The 26,034-nt window shown below is 41.0% G+C and overlaps 1 protein-coding gene across 2 annotated transcripts; it reads right to left on the reverse strand.

Moving 5' to 3' along the window:
• Window positions 1-488: 488 nt before the first annotated feature.
• On the reverse strand, window positions 489-16,176 carry LOC128026438 (exocyst complex component 3-like protein 4). Of its 2 annotated transcripts, none has more exons than XM_052613596.1 (14): window positions 15,871-16,124; window positions 14,174-14,467; window positions 13,869-13,949; window positions 13,080-13,292; window positions 11,483-12,101; window positions 10,143-10,260; window positions 9,899-10,024; window positions 5,577-5,677; window positions 5,126-5,224; window positions 3,585-3,708; window positions 2,208-2,330; window positions 1,923-2,075; window positions 1,718-1,836; window positions 489-1,627 (listed from the first exon to the last, which is right to left on the reverse strand). In XM_052613596.1, the coding sequence occupies exons 2-14, from the start codon at window positions 14,451-14,453 to the stop codon at window positions 1,411-1,413; spliced, it is 2,373 nt and encodes a 790-aa protein (XP_052469556.1). In that variant the 5' UTR covers window positions 14,454-14,467; window positions 15,871-16,124; the 3' UTR covers window positions 489-1,410. The 2 variants fall into 2 exon arrangements, with proteins under 2 accessions (XP_052469556.1, XP_052469555.1); XM_052613595.1 differs by having other exon boundaries at window positions 490-1,627; window positions 16,056-16,176.
• Window positions 16,177-26,034: the final 9,858 nt, after the last annotated feature.

Consider the following 26,034-nt stretch of genomic DNA (forward strand, 5'->3'; position numbering starts at 1 on the left):
TTGACAGAAAAACACAAAATTGTTGACATTTTTGCAGATTTATTAAAAAAGAAAAACTGAAATATCACATGGTCCTAAGTATTCAGACCCTTTGCTGTGACACTCATATATTTAACTCATATATTTGCTGTACATTTCTTCTGATCATCCTTGAGATAGTTCTACACCTTTATTTGAGTCCAGATGTGTTTGGTTATACTGATTGGACTTGATTAGAAAGCTCAGAGCCAGAACTGTGGCAAGGCACAGATCTGACCAAGGTTACAAAACTATTTCTGCTGCACTTAAGGTTCCTAAGAGCACAGTGGCCTCCATAATCCTTAAATGGAAGACGTTTGGGACGACCAGAACCCTTCCTAGAGCTGGCCGTCAAAAGGGTGCTTCTACTAAATACTGAGCAAAGGGTCTGAATACTTAGGACCATGTGATATTTCAGTTCTTCTTTTTTAATAAATGTACAAAAATATCAACAATTCTGTGCGTTTATGCCAATATGGGGTGCTGTGTGTACATTAATGAGGAAAAAAAAAATAACTTAAATGATTGTAGCAAACTGCTGCAATATAACAGAGGGAAATATTTAAGGGGGTCTGAATACTTTCCATACCCACTGTAATTTAAAAGTGTTCATCACTCCAAACTCCAAAAACTTATTTTATTTGGGAAGTGAAACATGTTCCATCTTCAAAAAGATCAGGGGCTTTTGAAACACAACATCAGCCCAGTAAAAATAAAAATAAAATTTTTTAATAAAGGCAAAATTTTGAATCCAGAAAATTTAACCCAAATGTTTATTATTTTTCTATAATTATTGTTATGAATGGAGATTCATATTTAGAGAATAAAAAAAAAATACAAATCTGATCAGTCGTTTAAGAGAATGATGGAAAGTGCAACACAGTGTTATAGAGACCTCTGGTGGTGTACAGAAGATGTTTTGATAAGGTTCTCAACTTTTACAACTTATTTTTATTTCTGTAAGAAGTCATTTCTGAGTGAAACCAATCAAGAAGACCAATTGAACATGACCTGAATGTGATCTCATAGCTGTTCATAGTGGATTACTGAAACCAGCATGCATTTTTGAGAAAGCTTCTTGACTAGAATGTGGCATTTAGAAATATCACACTATCAAGGCCTGGTAGTATTTTATCATTATTTACTAACAACATTAACAAATAGCATAAGTATGATCACAACATACTAAGACCATTTTAGCCCATTCTTTGCCTCGTCTATTTTATCCGAAAAAGCAACAATGTTTCAAGACCATGAAGGATTGACAAGAGGCATGAGAGCATTCCTTATTGCTCATGATATATTAGTATTGCTCATACTCTGAATTAGACTTATGGTCGCTTTCAAACAGTGCAATGATTTTGTCGTCCACTTCAAATCAAATGAAGTGCATTAGCTGTCTGGTACAATGAAGGACAGACAGGAGAAGGGTGTACCAGCCAGGCAGTCTGTGTTGACTGCTGCTTGAATCTCACTAAAGAGAGCCTGCTCTTTATTCCCAGTATTCCCTGTTCTCTGCTTCAGCTCTGCCAGCCGCTGTAGTATAGTATGCTTTTCCCTGCCTCTTATAATTCCCCGGAAGTACAGCACAGCTGAGACATGGCTCTTCCTGAAAGGGGTAAAACTTTAAATTAGAGTAAAATGAACAATGTTGAATTAACAGACCTTGTAAATTTACAGCAAGCACTATGACTCTCACCTGATGTCTGGATAGTTATTAACTAATGGTTGTAAATTGTGTTTTACGTCACTTTTTTTGCACCCAATGATCATGCTCAGCTGGTTCCCGACTGGATGAAGCCAATCTAAGGTTGAGTTCTATAGAAAATAATATGATAAGAAATATATAAGGATGTTTCGATGAAAAAGCACAGCTGTGCAGAGTTGCGTTATGGAGTTCGTACCATATCTTGGAAAATCTCCTTCAGTTCCTCCCACTGATTTGTTATCTTAGTGGCAGCTGTCTCATTCTTCCTGTTTTTGCATGAGTAGTTATTCTTCATCAGCTGAGATACATATTCCTTCACCACAAAAAAGTGAGCTTCGTTCACAAAAGCCTAAAGAGACAAACAGTGGAAAAACAGAAAAAATATGGCTACAGCAGAGAACATTAGCCAGAGACGGCAGTAATGAGATGCACATTAATTTATGTGTGTAAATTAATGAAGCAAACTGGTTGGCATTCTCACCTGTTTATGTTTTGGGGTCATGAACTTGCTCTGATCAGAAAGAGTCTTAGTTCTGCTGATCAGCTGTGAAAAGTCTTCATCAAATGAAAACCATTTTCCTGTCATTTGTCTCCTGAGGAAAGGCTACAAACAGAAGCTCTTTACTACTCAATATTAACTCAATCCACTATCAAACATATACATTTAGTTAATTATCAATTTCCTGTTGTATAATCACAGACATTATTGTTTATTTTTATACTTCAGTGATTTATATACTTCTAGAATCCTGCACATGTATGGTATTGGGCCCGGTTCCCCAAAACGTTCTTATCGCTAAGTAGTTCTTACCCTATTCCTTAACCTCTCTCTTAACCTTGTGGCACGATTCCCGACACGTTCGTACGCTAAGTATATCTTCTGTAAGTCATACTTTCGTAAGGTTGGTCTGGACCATTCGTAAGCTCTCTCTTAGCGTTGTTTGAGCTCAAGCGAATTGGCAATCAATTTTTTTATAATTAAAATCTGGCAAACATTTTGGCTCTAAATGGCTAAGATCTATAAATGGGTAAGCATGGTTGTGTCCAGTAAGCGACCATAGCAGCGATCCAAGGTGTCCTTGAATCAAAGACGGAGCCGGACGCGGAGACGTTTAGTCCATGTAAATTTTTTTATTCGGCAAAACTTAAGCCCTCCTGACATTTTGCCTGATGTGGCTATATTAAAATAAAAATTTGCCTCCCAAGACAACTCATTATGGAGCTACTGGACCTTCTCAGACCTGCGCTTGCCAGGCAAACGCGGCGGGATTTTGCTTTAAGCCCTGAAGCCCAGCGCTACATTATTTTTTTTAAATTTTTTTTATTATTATTTTTGCTACAGAGAGATTTTTATTTAAAACATAAACCAATTGCAATCAATACCGCATTAAACAGAAGTAACTGCAGCTGTTTGCCAATCAATTCTGATTGTAAAGTACCTTACTTAGAATACCATTCCTAGAATGTGTTGTCTTTCTTAAAGCTGCATTGCACCTTCGCGTGAAGTCGAAAATCAATTCATGAGCAATCGATACCAACTAATTCAGCACCATTACTTTGGACAGCGCTCTTGTTACGTCGGACGTAAGAGGCAGCGTGCTAAGAAGCTTCCTAAGGGACACTACGGGGAACACACTTAGAAACATAAACACCTTTGGTAAGATATATCTTTCGAGGTCTTCTTAGCATGCTAAGAGTGAGCGTTATCGGGAAACCAGGCCCAAATTTGTATTAAAATAAATGCTTCATCAAGGTTGTTCGTCAGTTACAATCTGCCTGACACTGAGAGTCTGGTGTGACTCTCAAACTAATGCCGTTGTTTAACAATGAGAAAAGTGTGCATTTCAGAATCTCACACCTTGACATTTGTTTTGAAGTCCTCCATCACAGCTTGACTCAATCTGGTGGTCAGTCCATCGATTTCATTGTGAACCAGCCCTAGCTGGATTGGGCAGGTGTCTTGATAGCTCTTCATGTGCTCTCTGGAGAAAAAAAAAATATCGGAATTATATTGCATTATAGTACTGTAGTGTCATCTGTCCAACACAGAAAATAGAGCTGGGCGATATAACTAAATAATTATCACGATATAATGTTTCATATATCATTTGGAATCAATAATTATTTAATTTTTATAACCTTTCTTAAAAAAAGAGCATTAAAAAAAGTTTAAATTTAACCACTGTATTTTTAATTTAACCAATTTATTAAGACAAACAACAATTATCTGTTAACTCATTTTAGTTTTAACAAACACAAAATAAATATCTCCATTCTTATATTTTGTATGCAGAACATATAAGTGCTAAGGAGTCCACCAAAGGGCACATGAGCAAAATAATGCTCCTCATTCAATTTTTTTATTCAATGCAAAAAAAATATGACTGACTATAAAAAAGTGCATACCATCTGAACTAATATTTATAAATTGAATATGATTTTGTAAATTTCAGAAAAGATTATGAACAAAGCAGCATCATTGTATTTAAGTAGCTTTATACAAATTGCCAAAGCGCCGATCACACAATTGCTTTTAATAACAAATGAGAGGCAGTGGAATGGAATAAAACCCCCAAAATATCTCAAAACATGTTTTCTAAAAGTTCTTTTAACTTTGCATGGCTTTCTATTCATCTCTTGTATGAGACATAAGAGCAACAGTCATAGTTGTGTTTCAAAAACATGCCGAATCGCTTTAACCTAACCAGTATCTTCTCCACATTGAGCTTCTATATTTCTCTTATATTTTGAATAAAAAACGTAGCCATGGTGCATCTTGTGGGTTCAGCCGGATAGACTAATTAAAATGCAACAACCGTTAAAATGCAACAACGACACTTACATCATCAACACCGCATCTCGTGCGTCACTGAGTCTCCTTGACACACACCTAAAATTAAAATAGGCCTACACCGTTTTTGCACTTGTATGCTATTTTATTTTTATTTTTTTATCCAAATAATATTATTTCCGAGTCTCATTGCAGGCAGGCACAGCACTCATTTTAGCATGTTTGCGTGTTCTGTTTGTTCAGTTGGCTGTCTGCTTGTCACTCATAAAACGTGGAGACACATCCAATGGTTTCCATCATTCCGGCATTCCCCACTGTCAAGGACTTCCCCTGCCAAATGCCTGACTGCCTCTATACAGCACAAATTCCGAGTATTCACATGACTGATTGTTATTTTCGAGATTAGAAGAAAAGAAGAAAAGAAGAAGAAAAGATTATAAGATTAAATGAAAATTCTTCCATTGATATAAATGCGAATGGTAACGAATAGCTTTTCTCTGTCTATTAAAGACCTCCTGGCTTTGTAAACACAAAATCTTTCTGAATGGGTGAAAGATCCCCATTGATCCCCATTGAACACTTGAAAAAAATAAATGTAAATGACTTACTTCAGGGCACTGAAGCTGTTGATGTAACTGATGTGATACTCTGCCCAGAGAGAGGAGTTTGACAGAGAACTGCTCCACTCAACAAACGCTGACTCAAACCTACAAATAACCACAATCAGTCATACAGAAAAATAAAATAAAACAAACGAGAATAATTAAATACTGCCAAAATAAAAACAACGACTTAATGGGATGTGGTTTTGATCAAGTCTGCGGGAAAGGTGTGTTATATGTATAGATTGGCAAAAAATACAAATAAAAACCTTACAAATTATATGCCAATCTGTTTTAATATATAAAATTAGCACAGAAATGTATAACAGCTGTTAAGTGAAGGAAACTTGAATAGTTGTCTTCTGTATATAAAATATAGATTACAGAAGCTTTAAGAGCTGTAGATTTACAAAACTGACTTCCACTTAGCATGTTACTGTAGTTATTTATCACAAACCGTTTTGGAAAGGTCTTCAGTTCCTCCAAACAGGAACGCACAACCTTCTGCTCAAGGTTCACATCAAGTGTCCTGGATCCTTGTACATTCCCTTTAATATTCTGGGAAAGAAAACAACATACAGTAAATGTGTTTTGTCCCATTTTTTTATTACATTGTCCTCGAAAAGATTTGGGCACTCAAACCACTTACAAATGTCTAAATGTCTTAAAATTACATATTAAAACCAAGCAGCATCTGCCCACAAATGATGCATTTGTAATGTACTGATCTTACATATCCCAGCACATTACCTATGAACATATTACACTAATATTTGACAAATGTCTAAATACTTTTTGTATTAATTATTATACATATTTTTGTCATACTTTGTGTGAAATCACAGCATTACAGCTTAATGCTGCGTCCTTGTGAGAATGATTGTAAATATGAGTTTCCCATAGTCACGTCAGGACACCCACTTCCACCGAAGAGCAAGGAGAGCACACGGGAAGCACTGGCCACCAGAAAGCGGAGCAGCACATTTCACCAGGCACCCCAATATTCAATAAATCCACCCTCCGGGGCTTTTGATTTCACGTACCCCTTGTCGAGTGATTCTTCACCCCATGACAGTGGTGGAGAATGTGGGCAGAACAGTGAGGAATCACCGACAAGATCACCACCCCAACTCCTATTTTTTTCCCTCTTTCCCTGTTTGTGTCACCAGCACCACGGAAGGCGGCGCGCGCTGAAGTGAGCCTCCGCCAGCAGCAAATACCGGAACACCTCGCCACTCGCCTGGGCAGGATGGAGGATGAACTCGCTGCCGTCTGGGCGGCCGCAGCCCAGCGCGTTCCGCTACCCGAGCCTCGGGCACAAGCCACCCGCCTGTTACCTAAGATGACAGCCGATGTGATGTGGAAGCCTTCCTTCAGGTCTTCGAAAACACCGCCCACTGAGAGGGATGGCCCGAGGACGAGTGGGCACGTGCGCTGGCACCCCTCCTCACCGGTGAAGCACAGAGGGCTTACTTCTCACTCCCTTTGACGAGTGCCGACAGTTATGCCGAAGTTAAGCGAGAGATCCTGGCTAGACTGGGCCTTTCCCCTGTGAGCGCTGCCCAAAAGTTCCACGAGTGGGAATACAAGCCCCGGGTGCCAGCCCGTGTCCAGGCAGCCGAACTCAGCTGCATCACCCAGCACTGGTTGTTGGAAGGAGACCCCACCCCAACACGGGTAGCGGAACGAGTGGTTGTCGATCGCCTCCTGCGCGCACTAACTCGCGCCCACCGACAGGCCGTCGGCATGAGGAACCCACGTGACGTCCGGGAACTAGTGGAGGCGATCGAGCTGGTGGATGCTGTCCATCACAGCGGGGCAGGGGACCGGCTGCCGCCATTCCCACGGAGGGTGGTCCAGGAGCGATGCCCGCTCGAAGGCACCACGCGACCAATCAGCAGGACGATGGTTCCTCCACCGTGAGATGAGCAAATGCTCAGACGCGTAGCAGCAGAGGACAAGTGGGATTCGGACATCATGATCCCCTACGTGCTCTTTGGGATCCACGAAGTTCCCCAGCCCTCAACTGGCTTCACCCCCTTCGAGCTCCTGTTTGGCCGTCAACCTCGGGGCCTCCTGGACGTGGCCCGGGAAGCGTGGGAAAAGCAGCTGGCCCCTCATCGTACCATCATCGTACATGTCCGGCAGATGAGGGAACGGATCGACCGGGTGATGCCGTTAGTCCGGGAACACCTCACCAGGGCCCAGCAGGCGCAGCAACATCATTGTGACCGGGCAGCCCAACCACGGGAGTTCCAACCAGGAGACCGCGTCATGGTCCTGGTCCCCAGCTCCGCTTGCAAATTCCTGGCCTCCTGGAAAGGACCCTACTCGGTGGTGGAGAGGATTGGGCCGGTCACGTACCACCTGAGACAGCCGGGACGACGGCAGGCGGAGCAACTCTACCACATCAACCTCCTGAAGAAATGGGTGGGGACCCGGGACCGAGTAGCTGCCCTGAGCCTCACCGAGCCCGTGGTTGTGGATGTCAACCCCCACCTTTCGGCTGCCCAGAAGACGGAGCTGCAGCACCTGGTCAGTCAGTTCCAGGATGTGTTCTCCTCTCAGCCCGGGCAGACCAACGTGCTTCAGCACCACATCTGGACGCCCCCAGGAGTCGTCGTTAGGCAACGGCCCTACCGAGTCCCAGAGGCTCGTCGGCAGGCTATTGAGGAAGAGGTCCAACAAAAAGTTGGGGGTAATAGAACCATCCCGGAATCCATGGTCCAGCCCCATCGTGATGGTCCCAAAGCCGGATAGCACCCTCAGCTTTTGTAACGACTTCCGCCGCCTGAACAAAGTCTCCGAATTCGACGGGTACCCCATGCCTCGGGTTGATGAACTGCTGGACCTCCTAGGAAGGGCCCGGTACATCAATACCCTGGACCTCACCAAGAGCTATTGGCAGATACCGCTCTCCGAGGCCGCCAAGCCGAAGACCACCTTCTCAACCCCCAGTGGCCATTGGCAGTACCGGACCCTTCCCTTCGGCCTACACGGGGCCCCCGCAACTTTCCAGTGGATGATGGACATCCTCCTGCGGCCCCACCCGGCCGCCTACCTGGATGACGTCGTGGTCCACTCCAAGGCATGGGAAGAACATCTGGATCGTCAAGACAAGAAAGTTGAGGCCATCCACGCTGCCCCAAGACAGCAGACAAAGACCCAGGTACAAGCCTTCTTGGTGTTAGCGGGTTATTACCGATGTTTTATCCCCAACTTCTCCTCTTTAGCCACCCCCCTGACAGACCTGACCAGGAAGGGGCAGCCGGAGAAAATATGTTGGACCCCGTCGGCGGAAGAGGCCTTAACCCAGGTTAAAGCAGCACTCACGTCCTCGCCGGTACTCCGCGCCCCGGACTTTAGCTGCCCCTTCCTGCTGCACATGGATGCCTCCGACACGGGACTGGGAGCGGTCCTCTCCCAGATTCAAGAAGGTGAGGAGCATCCAATCATTTACATCAGCAGGAAGCTGTCCCCTGCCGAGAGGAAGTACGCCGCCGTGGAGAAGAAAGCCCTGGGCATCAGGTGGGCAGTCCTGGAGCTCTGGTACTACCTCCTGGGCTGCAAGTTCACCCTGGTAACCGACCACGCGCCCCTACAGTGGAAGGCCCGCGCCAAGGACACCAACGCCAGGGTGACTCGCTGGTTCCTAGCACTCCAGCACTTCCACTTTGAAGTTCGCCATTGAGCTGGGGCCGCCAACATGAACGCCGATGGCCTCTCCCGGATCTGGACAGCTTACACAGGTCTGTCAGGGGTCATTCCCCACCCTCCCCTAATTTCACCCCTACTCTCTACATGTCTTCAGAGGACCAGAACGACGCTTGGGGGGGGGGGGGGGGGGGGGTGATGAGCACTCCCAGAGGAATCAGCATCACCCTGGAAACCAACGGAAAACACCTGCACGTCCTCGTCACCGGCTGATCGGTCACAGCTGCTCCCCATCAGCCAGCACACACTTAAGGAGCACACGCTGCACTCAAACGACTGTCTCGAAACCGAATGCAACGCTGGTCTAACCCCTGCCTTATCTCTTCACAGAAAGCAGCGAGTGACCGACAGCCCACTCACTTTGGAGCACGTCAGGACACCCACTTCCACCGAAGAGCACGGAGAGCACACGGGAAGCACCGGCCACCAGAAAGCGGAGCAGCACATTTCAACAGGGACCCCAATATTCAATAAATACACCCTCTGGGGCTTTTGATTTCACGTACCTCTTGTCAAGTGATTCTTCACCCCGTGACAGTATATGTACATAAATAATCATTTGATGAATATTCTATGTATTGTACTCAGTAAAAAACATTTATTTGACTTCAGAACCGTCAGCAAATATCGTGGTAAAAATAAATATGGAATGTTTATATGGTTGTCAATGAATGAGACACTACATTTTATTCAAAATCCATTGAAAATCTTCAACACATGTAGGCTTTAATAAGAATTCCCCAAGAAGTAGGCAAGAATGAACCTGGTTTCCTGCATGATTCCTATTTATTCTGACAGCAAAGCACTTGAACATGACAAAATCATAATGACTTCGTAAACGTGAAGCAGAAAATTTCTAATAGCATGCAAAGACAATATACGTTTCGTGATCACTATTAGTAAGTTAAAATACATGTCCAATACTGCCCTCTATTGGTAAACAAATGCCCTCGTGAGTTTGTAGCAGTATTGAATAGGAAATCAAAGGACTTTGCTTTAATGCTCATTTTACTTCCATATAAAACTGAGTGAAGGTGAGATAATTAAGAAAGTCTGCAGTCTTACCGTCCAGATGTCCATGTCAATGTGTGAGCTGTAGATTCCCTCATCAATCTCTGGTTTTCTCTTTTCTTTCCACATTTCCTCATTCTCCAACTCAATAATTCTGTTGAGTGATGTTTTCATGTCAGCCTGTCAAGAGCACAGATTACATTGAATTCAAAAACTAGCAGTTATCATCTGACATCATACTGTCAGTACGATCACGCTATTAGTGTTATCTCAGATGATAAATATGCTTTTATGCTACCTGTAAGCGACCACAGTATTTGTCTTTTATCTTATTCAGGAAATTTTTGTCCAGTGTCAGTACTCTCTGATCTTCCTTCAACTCAGGCTGCAGAGAGCTGCTCCCCATTACCTTCTCACTATGGAAACAACAATTAAATTCATAATTAAAGCCATAATCATAACCTTTAAAATAATAGTACAGACACATCTATTAGCATAAATCTCATAATCAGTCATAAAACACGTCTCTCAACTCTCAAGGGATATCTATTGAATATTTGGTTCTGTGCATTATTGTGAAACCAAGTTCTTCTAAATGAATCTCATCAACTGGATCTAAAATGAGTATTCATAAGGATTGAAGGCAGCTGGAATAAATCAAGATGAGCTAGTCATCATACTGAACCAAAACTGTGTTTGGGTCATTTAAAAACACTAGACCTTTCATGATTTGAGAAGTGGATGTTTGGAGCTCTGGACATTCACCTGATTGGCACAGTACATCAGTCTTTTGATTAGCTTATGTGAATGAGAATTTGCATCATCCAGGTATGATCAATGACATCAAACGCCATTCATTCTCGGATCAAATGTTACTGTTATGAAAATGGTGTGGTGTATATGTGAAGAATAACTGTAAAATTGTCATGCAAAGCTATTGTATAATTTCAGAAGATCTCAAATATATATTTTTTTGTTCAACAGTTTGGCAGATATAAATTATTTAATTAATGCAGATATTAATGCAGTTTGAAAGATATTAATGCTTTAATTAAGCAAAGATGCATTTAATTGAATGTTACAAAAGGTTTTTATTTCGATCCTTTTGTTTAGAACTCAAAAACTGTTTTCAACATGATCATAATATGCAATGCTTCTAGAGCATCAAATCAGCATATTAAAATGATTTCTGAAGGATCATGTGACACTCAAGACTGGAGGAATGATGCAGAAAATTCAGCTTTGCATTACATGACTAAACTACATTTTAAAATATTGAAAACAATTAGGCCTATTTTAAATTGTAACAATATTTCACAATATTACGGTATTTTGATGCAATATTTGAAATATAAAAAAATTCAGTCATACCAACCCCAAACTTTTGAATGATACTGTAAATTAAATAATGAAATATGTATTTCATGATACTTTCATGGTATTTTTTATCATTTCCAAACTTGCCATTCTTTTTTTATTATGTGGAACAAACAGCCAGGATATTCTTCCAAAATTCACCTTTTAAAAATATAGTTCATACAGGTTTGAATCAGCATGCTTTCAATATAAAAAAGGGTTTTAAGTTATATTGGCCTTCTGTATTTACAAAAACTTAATCTAAACTGAGGAAAACCTCACCTGGGGTAGCGATGAATAATGAACTCTAGAAGAGCATAGTAATCTTTCAGCTCTATCACCTTTTCCAGAAGTCTCTTTAGATGCTCTCCTACAGCCTCGTGATAGCAGGACACATAGGTTTGAAACACATTAAAGTCTTCTGGATATGGGCTCTGAAGCTCATTCTTCACTCTCTCCAAATCCTCCACCACAGCTTTACCCAGACGCCCTAGATGCACTGCCAGCCAGGGTGCGTTCTGCTCTGGGCTGTCCAGATGAACTTTCTTCAGTGTATCTCGAACCCCGTTTAGCACTGCATCCCTCCATGCTTCCCTCCATCCCTGCATCGCTCCTGGTTCCCCCTGCCTCTTCTCTTCCTCCAGGATAATCTGTGCTACATACACCAGGAGCTCTTTATTGCGTGAGGGAAGAGCACTGGAGTTGCGTACGATGTCAAACATTTTGCTCCTTAATGTGCCATAGAGCAGACTGAGATCTTTCTCTTTATTGACTAGTTCGATGGGATAGTCTTCTTGATCCAGAGCTTGATGCTCCTTCTGAAACTCCAGGCGTAGAGACAGTAGATTCACATAGGCCTCCTCTAGAACTTCCCTCTCTATCAGTTTGTTAATCTCCATTACTGCAGAAAATAACAGAAAAAAGGATAACAAAAAGCAAAATATTAGAGTTGTGTCCTGTTACTGACCATAACACAACTGTGTCAACAACTATCATATTTCTGTCATGAATGTTACACAAAGTGCCTAAATACTTTTTGTATTCATTATTATATTAAAATGCTTCTGTCTAGATCTCTGCCACATGAGCTCATGTTTTCCAAAGAAATGTTTTGTAATATGCTCTGTTAACCACTGAATAGCATCGAAGTGTTTCTGATGTGTTCTGGGTAATGTCAGCATATGTAATGTGCTTTACAGATAAACGCTAAACAAAACATACTGAACAAAATGTAACTTTGATTGTATGTCCTCTTAATAACAGGTGTGCTAAAAAAGCTCCAGTCTTCAGTATCACATGATCCTTCAGAAATCATTCTAGTATGATGATTTGCCTCTCAAAAACATGACTTATTATTATAACTGAAAAGAAATACGCTTTAATATATATATTTTTTTTTTGCAGAAATTATTATACTTTTTTTTCCAGTATGAATAGAAAGTTCAAAAGAACATGTATTTAGACTTTTTTTTAAAACATTATAAATGTCACTTTTGTTTACTTAATGCTGAATAAAAGTTGGGTTACACAACCCAAACTTGAAAGGTAGTGTATATGTGGATTGTTGTTCAGCATGACATATGGTTATACACCATAAAAACCCATTTTAAACCACATTTAAAAAATAATAATTTTGCATTCCTTTTAATGACCTAATTTTAATTCAAAGAATGTAAAGACCTTTGCTAAGAGCAAACTTTTTTAAGGTGATATTAAGGAAAGTAAAAATAAACGTGAGTACCGCAAATGACCCAAAAGTTATTGGTGTAACACAAATATTAACCAGTCTAAATATCTAAAACATTCATTTAATTTTTTATCTGAAACCATGATGTTTATAAATGCTTTGTCAACTGCAGAGGGACATGCACACACTCACCTGACAAAGGCATAGGTGGTATCTCTGGCAGGGTATATGTTTTTCTGAGCTCCAACACTGTATCTATGACCTCTGTCTGCTCTTCAGAGGGAGTCTTCGCCTCTGTGACAGGTTCAAGTGGTTCTTGTTTTTTTTGTTTAGTACCCAGACCCAAACTCTGCCTGATCGAGGCCCCTCTCTTCGCCAATGAACCTGTTATTTCAACTGCAGAATCTGAGAATAAAACAAACAGTTACTGGAGATGATTTATGTATTATGTATAACATTCAACTGAGCATATGATAGTAAAAAAAAACATCAACAGGACCATGTAATATGAAAACTCTTTTTTCTTAACCAGTTACTTATATAGTAAGGTATTTTACTCTAAATCTGTCCCTTTTAGTGAATAAACATTCATAGTTTAATAAGAAAATCTAACATCTTTTACTGTACACTAATGCAGTGGATTTGTGAACACTCATATATATTCCTTACACCTGATATAATAAACATGATATAAAGGACAAGAGGACACAATCTTTGTTCATGCAACTGTTCTATTAATTCTAGAAGTAAACATTGTAAGGTGTGTTGTTTGTTTTTAAATATGTATAAATATGAAAAAAAGTTGTGGTGTGAATTATGAACTAAAGCTTAAACTCCCCAAAAAAGTAGCTACAAAACATTTCAGCAGCAAAACGTTCTGTATTGTTTGCAACATTTACTATCAACACTTCCTGTCATGATAGCACACATTGTTTTTCGCTTGTCTAGAGGTGAATCTAGTGACATGCAAAGACCAGTCACCTGACATAGTTCTGGCAAGAGAAGCCTTTCCTGCCTTTGGACTCTGAAATGAAGATTGCGAGGGAGATCCTTTGCTCAAACCTGAAGAGAGAAACATGCAAGGAGCTTCAGCTAATTAAAAGTTTCTTAAACTGTTTCTTGTCTAACAGTTCACTTGATTGTTTATGATAAGGGTTAAACTAGCACTGTTGTACACTCACACACTTTATAAGTACCGTAACCTCTGCTTTATAAATTACTGAACTTGAGAAGCCATTGTCACAAAAAGCAACACTTTTCACCACGTCTAGTGGTTAAACACTTACTTGGAGAGTGCGGTGGTCGTAATGGAGAATTTGAGCTTTGGTCATCACTGTTCTCTGACCTTTTGTTTTTAAATACAATAGGGCTCTTTTTACTGACCGCTTTCAAACTTTCTCTGAACGACATCCTGAACCCAAGACTCTTCTCTTTGAGTGGACTTTCCATCTGTTTTTCACCATTTTTCGAACCCTTGGTTGCATCCTCAGCCCATTCTGATGGGTCATTCACCTCATTTCCAGCATCTACTTCTTCTTTTGTAGTTTCTGCCATTTGACCATGCATTAGTCAGATAAAGCCTGCAGAAAACACATCAAGAACTTTAAGAAATCACGAATTATTGCACTAAAAATACAGCGGAAGGTTTGACCGTGTTGACCATTAGACCCGTGTGTGTTAGAATGCAACTGTTGAATCTATCAGCAAGTTCATCATGATGTCGGGAGTGTTTTGTTTACTGACAACATGGCATTTTTTTTTTCACAGGGGTGTAGATGGCATACGTTGTCATAACAACAAAAAGACGTGAACTCATATTAACACACTGAACAGCCAAAAAAAGTGAATGAGTCATGGTGTGTAGTGCCGTTCTACTACAGATCTTTAAACAATTAGGCTACACACACCTCACATATTCCATAAATACCATTATACCATGTACAATTTTTTAATGTGAGGTCTCAAAAAGCTCAAATTCTTCAATCACAAACGAGAACGATAACAATGTTAACTTTCTTAATCTGCCTGGAAGTTTCAATTTAAAGTGTTCAATTTAAAATGTAAAGTCATTTCACAATATGGGTCGCAAACTTAATAGATTTTAACCTCACTTATGGTGAATACTGATAAAGTAGGACACTTCAGGAAATGTTACTTCTACCGCAATTTAACCTGAAATTACACTTTTATGGAAAGCTTAGGATGTCTTCCGTCCAAACCCCATATTTCTTTTAGGCAATACAAGTCAAGTGGTCAAGCACATTTCCTTGTGCTTGTTCATTTTGAGTGTTTTTGTTCTACGAGATTAAAGTGTCCACTTATTTAAACCTAATAACTCTAATTTTGCCATTCCATTCTGAAGTAGCCAACATGTCATTACACTGAACTTACACATCTGTTAATACACCCTACACTGCAGTTCACAGCCAAACAAGAGGATTGCTGTATAAGTTAATCATAAACGTATAAGACATGGTGTCCCACTTTAGATTATTAAATATAACCTCGGTTTTTAAGATGAAAGGTTGGAACAAGTTTCTGATTTATGGAAATATCTCCTATATTACACCGAAAACAACAGCATTTGTGTTCAACTATGGCATTTTGAGGAAATTACACCATGATACATGTTTGTAAAGGACTGAAATGGACAACACATGGCAGCGTTTTCTCTCTGAACTAGATTACACTACACCAACAGCTCAAATAAATTCGTTACAATGACACATTACAGTAATGTGACTTCAGTTTTCAGCGTTATAGCCTAACACTAAACTCTCTGAAGCTGTCTGTTATTAGCACTTCCACGGAAACCCGGTTTAAAGGTAGCGGAGTAGCTTGAAGGTCAGACACCTTTAACGTGTTCAAAGGTCAGTCAATTCACCTATAACACGTTTACAAACAAACGTAGCTATTATTACTTTAAAATTAGTTTATAAATATGTTTGTAATCATCGCACGGTAAATCGATGCCCGCACTCACCTGAGATCCGATTTCCTTGTCAAAGTCAGCCCCTCGCAATTATCGGACACTTTTCACATAAGATATTGCATTAAAAAAAGCTGGCAAACGCGCCGCACCGACAGGTTCAACCTCAAAATCAAACTAATCAATGTCCCGTAAACACAGAGCTGCGAAAACCACACAACAGAGCCTCTGGTATTCACCTTGAAACGTCACTGAGAAGGTGCACTGGGGCGCTCTGGTGACTACAGAGACGACAGTAGCTTCAGATTTTAGTTTCAGATTCTCTACAGTTCTAGACAGAGTTGATTACACATCACTTTCTGATTCCCATATTCTATGGAAATACAATTGTGCCTACTACTGAGAAAAAAAAAGTGGTTATGCAAAGCATAGTTTCCTTTATGAGCAAAGTAGCTGATTCACAAAACAGCCATTCCAGTGCCTTCTTGGGTTTATTTATTTATTTATACAAATGGTTAGTACATAAAAATTCGGAGTATTTATTATTATTATTTTTTTTATTAAAATACAATGTTATTATGCAACTAATTAGTGACATCTACTAAGTTGTTAAAATACATTTTCAAAAGTGTCACAAACGTCCACGTGTCATGAGGACTAAGTTAATGGCACTTTCTGTTAATCTGTAACTAAATGTAAACGTTAATCTTGGTTTTTGTCAGATATTAGCTCAATGACAGGAACAAGAGAAAATAATGCAGCAAAAAGCTTATTACTCTTGCAAGTGCACAGTGTGTGTGTCCTTGTGTGTGTGTGTGTGTGTGTGTGTGTGTTGATTCTGGGAAATGTAGTTCTTGAGTGACAGTGTTATAGTTTTCCTTTGGATGCATTTTTTTTGTTTGGCATCTGAAGTAGAGCAAATGCAGTTGTTCATGTTGTTGGAGACTTGTATCATTATTCCCTATTCTTCCATTGATAAAAGCACTGGTTTTCATACCTAAATGCTGCATACATGTCTTTCAAAGTGTAGATGAAAGTGAAAGTAATTTTCCTGGCTTTTATATACAGCTGCTCTCAGAAGACAAGGCATTCCCTACTACTACATTCTACTACTACTATTGCTATAATTAATTTATAAAACTAGAGCAAAAAACTATGAAGAACCCTTGTTTTTAGTGTAAATGTTATACCCCCGGAAAAAAGGGAAAGAAATGAATCACATTCCATGATGCATCTCCAATGCGAACTTTATGCATGATGGAGAAACAACCCAAGTTCTCCTTTTAGTGTTCGACAAGGCTCCACTAATAGACTGCACAATTTATTGGACTAAATTAGTTTATCACAGATTAATCAACACAATCAAAGAACATAGTTGCATTTGATGAACCTTTTTAAATGGATTCAGAATAGTCTAAATATTGTATACCTTTAATGTTTTACAGATTTATACATTTTTCAGTATAATTATACAAACATATATTTCAATCTGTCACACACTCCCCCACAAAAACAATATCAGAATAATCTTTTTTTAACACAAAAGTATTTCTATACATTCTCCTTTTTATATCGAAGCAACAGTTTATGAAAATTATTTTAAAAAAGTGCAAAAATTTGTGTATGAAACAACCAGTCCATATTTTATTTGGATTTCAAGAGTCCAATAGCTTCTTAAGATGACAATCCATAAGGCATACAGTCCATTTGTGGCGAGTGGGGCGGGGCCGAGAGGCGTGGGAACGAGGAGTGAGGCCAGGTGTAGTGATTGGAGATGAGCTGCACCTGCGCCCCACCGCCGGTCTTGAGTCCCACGTATGAGACGGAAGGATATAAAACTGGAGCGACTATAGTGAAGGACGAGAGAGGACCAGGCCTGGGACATTATTTTATGTTTTGGTTTTTATTTTGAGCGCACCAGTCGTCCGTGAGGGGCTGGTGTGCTTTTTTGTATTTATTTTGTGATTAGATTAGTTTTTTTTTTTTCTCTCTCCCCTCTCTCGTCTCTGTCGCTCCTCCTTCCATCTCCTTTTCTCTCGCCTCGTCTGTCCTACCCCCAGATTCCTGCAGGTCCCCGTGAGCGGTCCCCCCGGGAGGGAAGGGGGGGGGGGGGGTGGGTATGTGGCGAGTGGGGCGGGGCCGAGAGGCGTGGGAACGAGGGGTTCTCTCTGCCCCGCCCCACTCGCCACACCATTACATTCCCAAAATGTAAACAAAGTTTTAAAGGAAATATTCCTCGGACAAAACAGTCTATGTACTGTATGTATTTATGTATATATATATATATATATATATATATATATTTTTTTTTCATTTAATAGTTCAAGGAATGTCCAAGGCAATATTCTAAAAACAAAACAGTCCATCAGTTTCCTATCAGTATTTTACTCGCCACTTATGGTTGACCCCCACTGGCCTGTTTGGACCTGCAGTCGAAAGCTTTGCTGAACACTTCAACGCTGCACATTAGTCATCCCAGGCAATGCTGCACTTTCTGCCAAATCCCTCTAGCTTTGCTGCTGCTTCTAGTTGCTCCAAGCCTGCCCAGACTCAGCAGCCTGTGAATCCTGCACCTCCTACGGCGCATACTGCACCCAAGCCCGAGCCTCGACAGCACTCCCGCTTAGCGAAAAGCTACCTGTTTCCTAAGAGTCAGGGCCCCTGGCCCAATATAGCACTGGATCCTGTGCCTCAGGCATCATCCTGATCTAAAGGATGGGAAGCAGAAGGGACAAAGTATTTTGCTGCATTCCTCCAAGCACCCTGTTAAGTTCCAGGTGCCGAGATCCATGTGTCTGTTGTGAATGCAGTGCCCGTTTATGGATCCACACACCTATCCGCTGTGATAGCAGGCAAAATAAAATACTAGCATACTCAAAAAAGAGAGCAAACTTCCATCTCCAGCTTATTACAAGTGGCAGGTCCCCTCAGAGCGACTTACTACTCAAATCAGTCCAACCCCTTATCACGTGGACCGAGGTCTGGTTGGCCATCCCCGGAGTGTCAGACTGGGTCTTGGGGATAATAAAACAGGGTTACTCACTTAAATTTGCTTGAAGACCCAGCAATTGAGCCCAAAGTGAGTCAGGTCTTCCCCAAAAAGGATGGCAGCCTACGGACCATCCTCGATCTCAGGCACCTGAACAGCACCCTCATGAAATGGCCATTCAGCATGACTACATTGAAACAGATCCTCTCGTTGAGATTTACCTTCAAGCTATGTCATATCAATACATGGTCCTTCCCTTCGGACTAAACTACCTCAATGACTGGCTTGTCTTAGCCCAGTCAGAGACCGAGCAACCCTCTCACAGTTTCCTCCCCCTCAGTCACTTTGAATGCCTGGGACTCAGGGTCAACTTTGCCACTCTCTAGCTGGCCAATCAGTGGGCAGGAACAACTTAGCTATCTGCTTTTTAAAAGGGTCCATGAGGTTGAACCTGCCTTTCCCCTTTACCATCCCTGGGAGCTCTAAAAAGCCATCCCTTTGAGCTGCTACAGTCAACCGACCCAGTTGTCGCTGAAAACTGCTCTGCTACTGGCTTTAGCATTGGTCAAGTGAATGGAAGAATTGCAGGAACTCTCTGTGAGTCCTACTTACCTTGAGGTCGGGCCCAGCGATTCCAAGGTAGTCCTGAAGCCAAGGCATGATTATGTACCTAAACTGCTCTCCACTCTGTTCAGAGCACGGGTCATTACACTCTCTCTCTCTCTCGGAGGAGGACCAGGAGTTTTTCTTGGAATAATTGTCCAGGCCAGGCGTGTCCTCTGTGAGTCTCCGTGTTTCCTTGTATCCCGGTCATGACAGAAGGACTCCGTCTTCTCTGAGATCCAGCGGTATGTCTGTTTATGTTTCCTCCCCAGCCACCGAGCGGGATAGGAATAGTTTTGAGGGAACCCGCCTGGTGGTTTTCCGGGGGACCAGGGGAGGTTTTCCGGGGGACCAAGATGGCTGCTTGCCCAGCGCCTCTACACAGGATGACAACCACAGCTGACCTTCCAGAGTTGAGTCAGGTTCCCGTGAACCCTCCAGAGTCGAGTCAGGTTCCAGTTGACCCTCCAGAGTCGAGTCAGGTTCCAGTTGACCCTCCAGAGTCGAGTCAGGTTCCAGTTGACCCCCCAGAGTCGAGTCAGATTCCTGTTGACCCTCCAGAGTCGAGTCAGGTTCCCGTTGACCCTCCAGAGACGAGCCAGGTTCCAGTTGACCCTCCAGAGTCGAGTCAGGTTCCAGTTGACCCTCCAGAGTCGAGTCAGGTTCTCGTTGACCCTCCAGAGTCGAGTCATACTCCAGTTGACCCTCCAGAGTCGAGGCAGGTTCCCGTGGACCCTCCAGAGTCAAGTCAGATTCCTGTTGACCTTCCAGAGATGAGGCAGGTGCCCGTTGACTTTCCAGAGTTGAGTCAGGTTCCGGTTGACCTTCCAGAGTCGTGTCAGGTGCTCATGGACCCTCCAAAGTCAGGGTTAGTCACCGTTGACCTTCCAGAGTCAGGGCTAGTCACAGTTGACCCTCCAGAGTCAGGGCTAGCTACCGTTGACCCTCCAGAGTCAGGACTAGTCACCGTTGACCTTCCAGAGTCAAGTCAAGTCACTGGTGATCTTCAAGGACAGAATCAAGTCACTGGTGATCTTCAAGGACAGAGTCAAGTCATGGGTGATCTTCAAGGACAGAGTCAAGTCACGGGTGATCTTCAAGGACAGAGTCAAGTCACCGAGGTTCTTCATGGGAGAATTCAAGTCACCAGTGATCTTCATGAACAAATGCAAGTCACCAATGATCTTCATGAACAAATGCAAGTCACCAATGACCTCCATGAACAAGTGCAAGTCACAAATGATCTTAATGAGCAGAGTCAGGCCACCAATGATCTTCAGGAGAAGAGTCAAGTCAGCATTGATCTTCTGGAATCCAGTCTAAACTCCATGGGATTACCAGAGCCTCTCCATGTCTCTGCTGAACTACTGGAGCCTCTCCTCGTCTCGGCTGGATTACCGGAGTCTCTCCACGCCTCTGCGGAACTTCTAGAGCCTCGTCACATCTCAGTCGAACTCTCTGAGCGCCCGACTGATCCTGTCGTTGCCACGGAGGCTACCCTTAACTTGCTCACGTTCTTTGTTTCAGACTTGCCCAACCAGACTTGCTCTCCTGCCAGTCCGATCCCACTGTGGTGGTCTTCGGTGCCGCCCTGGTGAGCTTCAGTTTCGACCACACGGTTGTGGTGGTCTTCTGCTCCGCCCTGGGGGGCTTCCATCCCGACCAGACGGTTGTGGTGGTCTTCTGCTCTGCCCTGGGGGGCTTCCATCCCGACCACACGGTGGTGGTGGTCTTCTGCTCTGCCCTGGGGTCCTGCCTGGTCGGTGCTATCCTGGGTTCCCGAACGCCCTGATCCACCCTGATCTCCTGTTGTGTTGTTGTTTTTTGTTTTTTTTTGTGTTCACTTCCTGTCCCTGTTCCCTCTGTGAGCCTGGCCCTCCGTCCCTCCCCCTGATCCTCCGCCGGTCCACCTTCCTCCTGTTCTCCCTGTTTTGTGTTGCACTTCTTGTCTCTGTTCCCCGCCTTACATGTTCCTCTTGTCTCTGGGTTCCCCATATTTTTTTTTTACCTGGCCCTCCGTCCCTCCCCCTGAGCCTCCACCTGTCCACCTCCCTCCTGGTCTTGTTTGTCAGTCTGTCTTGGAGCGTCTGGTAGCTGCTCCGTAGTGAGGGGGTATTGTCACAGTGTCTGGTTTGTGTTCCCTGGGTATCCACTAGATGTCCTCCTTCCCCACGGTGTCTGTCACTTCATGAACCACATTCCCCACGTTCTCTGTCTAATCATTGCACTCAGCTGTCACTGGTCATTAATCATTGCACTCTGTCAATTCCCCATTAGCGTTTGTCTCTCCTTGTGTATTTATACCCGGTCTGTCTTAGTATGTGGCACGGAGTCCTTGTTTAATTCACGTCCGTCTTAAGTCTTGCTCTCACCTTGTGTCCTTGTCTGTTTATGTTGGATTGATGTTTGGTATTGACCCCTGCAATGGACTGTTTACTCTTTGGATTACCCTTAATAAAAGACATACTCGCATTTGGATCTCTCACCCGTGTTTCTTTGTATCCCGGTCGTGACACTGATAGACTTCATCCGGCGCTGAGAAACTCTCACAGTGTGTTTTTTTTCTTTCTTTTTCTTTTTGCAAAGTTACAAAATGTCAGTTCGCACATCATTAAACAACAGTAAGGATATTAGTACACAATTAATATTTCACACAATATTGCTTGTTTACTTCTTTTGATATTAGCCACGAGTTGTAATAAAACATAACAGTTGGCATTGTGATTATAAAACCTTTTTTCCATTTCTCCTTAAATAGCCTGTCTGCCCTTCCAGGTCAAATGTCTTCTCTTGGACATTTTTAAAATCACCAGAAAATTGCCACACAAGCATCAGTTACAACACAGCTATTATCTTATATAGTGCTTACACTGCAGTAAATTTTCCTATTATAATGAGTCAAAATATCATGTTTTCAAATTCAATAAATTAATAAAATAAATGTAAAATAAACAAGTGACATGAATCTGATCATATCAATGCACAGCCTTACTTAAGGATACTTTATGAATGCATATATATACAGTATATATATATATATACATGTATTCTAAGTATATAAGTATCCCACTAGTATGTTTACAGTGAGATTTCTCTTGGCCTTTCGAATGCTTCGGGAACCATCAGGAACTCTCATGGGAAATAAACGATTGCATCATTTTATGAGGCTACTTGTGCTATTTGTCTCTAACCTTCCATTATTTTTTGAGCAACTATTTAACTATTTAACTATTTATTGTGCAGCCTTAATTTGGTGCATGTTTTGGTTGTTTGTACATTTACTTGCCAACAGAGGGAGACATTAAACAATAGATACAAACTTTGCATTTCCTCCATATTGCCTAATCATGCATAAAGATACTTGGTGTATTCAGTCTGTTTATCTACTGTGATATCAATCATGTAAATGAGAATTATAAAATATGATGCTGGACAAAACTGAGTGTGCAATATTAACTCCAGGTCGACTCAGCTCTTGAACAAAACCTATTGGTTGGTTATTCATATTTTTTCACTTCCTCTTCTCTTGTTTAATGCAAATTTAAAAACAGTTTTTTTTTTGCCTAAACCTAATATACCTTCTGATTTTTATCAATGAACAAAACATGTAGATAAAAATCATTTTCACCTCTACAGTGTGCTATTGAACAGGTATTTCCTTTTACATACTTTTGCAATGTTTTTTAGGACATTTATAGATTTATAGATTCTGATGTGAGATGCCATTTTCGTTTACATATTCATGTTTGATTTTGTTTTCATGTCTTAACTATATGAGGTGATGAATTTATTAATCACATAATTATTAAAAATGTTCTATGTTTCCACATGCAAATAGAGTGTATTTGTTTATCTGCTTTAGAGTGTGTTATTTCAGGACAGGCTGGCTTGTGTCCAGATGTCCTGAGGATTACAATCTTATCCACAGTCTCTAGAATTAGATGTCATGAAATGGGTAGGAGGGGATTTTAAAGATATTTGTAGTTCAGAGATTGAATGCCATAGGTCTCTGGCTCGCCCACAAGTCCTTCAGTTAAAAATGACACATTGCTCACTTCCTCTCACCACCACATAAGCATCTCTATCACTTTTGCTTCCTACAAATTCATAATCCCTCTTTTTCTCCAACTTGCCCTACTTAATGTGATCACAAGTCTATTTGCCTTTTTCCTCCTCTCCTGTCTTTCAACAGGATGCAGCTTATTCAAATATCTTCTAGCTGATTTGTATACAGATACTGGAGGCAGCTGATGACTTCCTGGGTGTCATGTCATTGTGAAGATGTGTGTGTTTGTGTGTGTATGAAAATGCATGTCAGGGTTTATGTCTCTGCTGCTCAGTATTATATTTAGCTCATCATAGCATACTTGATGTCAGAGGCGTTCTAGCACTTCTCTGTCTCTCACCCTGCCTTACCTTCTCATGCGGAGCAGGAGTCAAACTCACCAGTCAAATACTATCAGGTTTAATGAAAGTCTCACCAGGTCCACCAGGTCCACTTTACATCACTTCTTTCAATATGGGCTAATGAAGCTAACATCACTTTCAGGATTTAACACTCACATTGTGCTAAGGGAAAAAATGGAAGTTGAAAAGACACATACAAACCCAAAACCAGACATATACAGTAGAATGTAAAGATATCTTTCCTTCTCTCAGTCAGTTTTTATATACATTTCATGTTCTTTTTTTTTTTTTTTTGGAGGTTTGGTTTCTTCTCAGACAAAGAGCTTTGATTATTATTACTATTGCACAGAATGTGTGTGTGTTTTAAAAAAAACCCCATCCCTATATGCTTAGATGATGAACTTGCACCATGCATTCACATTCACACTAACAACCATCCTGAACACACTTGCAAAAACCTAGCAATGCCAAAGTAACTATATAGAATACCCCAGCAACCACTATTTCACAGGCAAACTCCTCTTTTTCAAACACATAAAAATCCATCTTGCTTTGAAGTCTTACATTTTTAAAACCTTCGTTCAGTGGCTGGTGAAGGCTGAGTACTGGTTCAAATGCTGATTATTGCTTCACTAAAAATAAGAGAAGACTGCCCTAGTTTTCTACTTTCATTTTTAGAAACAGCAACATTACTCTTCAAAAGAAGCCTGTATTCAGCCATTCATCTGTTTCTTTAGTTCTTAGTTTCGGAAACTCCTTGTGACTAAAGTAAAAAAAAAAATTAAGGGTACATAAAGGCATTTTAAGATGCGTTTTAATAAAAAATGACTGACAAATCATAAATACAATATGATTTAATTGTTTATCACTCATACTCAATAGCTGTTACCAAACTGATATGATGTCGAGGGTGAGGTGACAATATATCAAAATTGGCCTCAGATGCAGTTTGGCATTATGCCATCAAATATGTTAATGCAGTAAATGAAAACTGTTTTGTCTACTGACACAAAATCCATATTCTTTTTTTTTTTTTTTGCTGGCATGGTGTGAAGAATTACTGGAGTAAATTGGAGAAAATTGTCTTAGGTTATGTATATAAATAGTCAACTATTTGTAGTATATGTATAGTTAGACTACCGCTTCAGAAATTTAGCTATGTAGGTCTAAAAATTGTTCGTACATCTAGCATTTTATGTATATATTTATGTTTATGTTAACCTGCGAGACATAACATTTAGTTCCAGTGTATGTCTACACATGTAGCGGAATGACAATAAAGCTGGACTTGACTTGAGTTTGAAAAAGAAGGTTTTCAACATAAATCTAAATGGTCGACATAATTGGCATAATTGGTATTGATGTTCTCTGCATTATCCAGGGAATCTACAAGATCAGTCTCATGTCAATAGACAAAAATAATCCAAAGTTATTAGCATGTTTTGGATTTTTGACCACAAGTGGGCGCTGCCCTGAAACTTTTTGTCTTATTTGTTTGTGTTATCTGAGAACTGTTTGACTAATCATCTTTATTGTCTGTATGGTCTGAAAATGATTTGGTTTTATTTTCATGAAAATAAGAGCAACAGCATAGAAAGAGTTGTAAAAGGTTTTTATTTTAATTTTTTATTATAGCATTCTAAAATCTATTTATCCATTTTATCCTGCCTGATTACGCTTCTGCAGTAAAACAGATAACTTACTGTTTCAACCTGTTTACCCTTTGCACAATATTGCATAGACACTAATTGAGTCTGTATTTATAGTTCCCTGTGAAGTGTTGTATGTAGCCTGTGTCTGTCTACTGGTTATGTGTGTTAATTATTGGTCTTGTAAAGACCTGTCATGCTTTAAACATCATCTGCATTGTGGCTCCAGAGACTGTATTTAGCTTTTTTTCTCTGCCACACAGACGAGAAATGACATGACTAACTTAACTGACAAACATCTGTTGCAAACACACTCAGGGGAACTTTTTGCTTGCAAGCAGCTAATTTTGTTGATGCAAATGTAAAGCTTTGCATACATAATGGTCAACAGCCAGAAGCAAAAACAAAGGACTGAAGTGAAATGAGCACAACTTTGCAAACCACCATGGCTGACATGAACAGGGATGAATGAAATTGTTTTCTTACATGTAATCCACAATTTGTTGACCCTGAAACAACCTTTCTCTTTTTTGTTCTCCCTCCATCAGAGATGTTCTCTCATCCTCAAAT

Source organism: Carassius gibelio, chromosome A13, assembly GCF_023724105.1.
Source record: "Carassius gibelio isolate Cgi1373 ecotype wild population from Czech Republic chromosome A13, carGib1.2-hapl.c, whole genome shotgun sequence".
NCBI lineage: Eukaryota > Metazoa > Chordata > Actinopteri > Cypriniformes > Cyprinidae > Carassius > Carassius gibelio.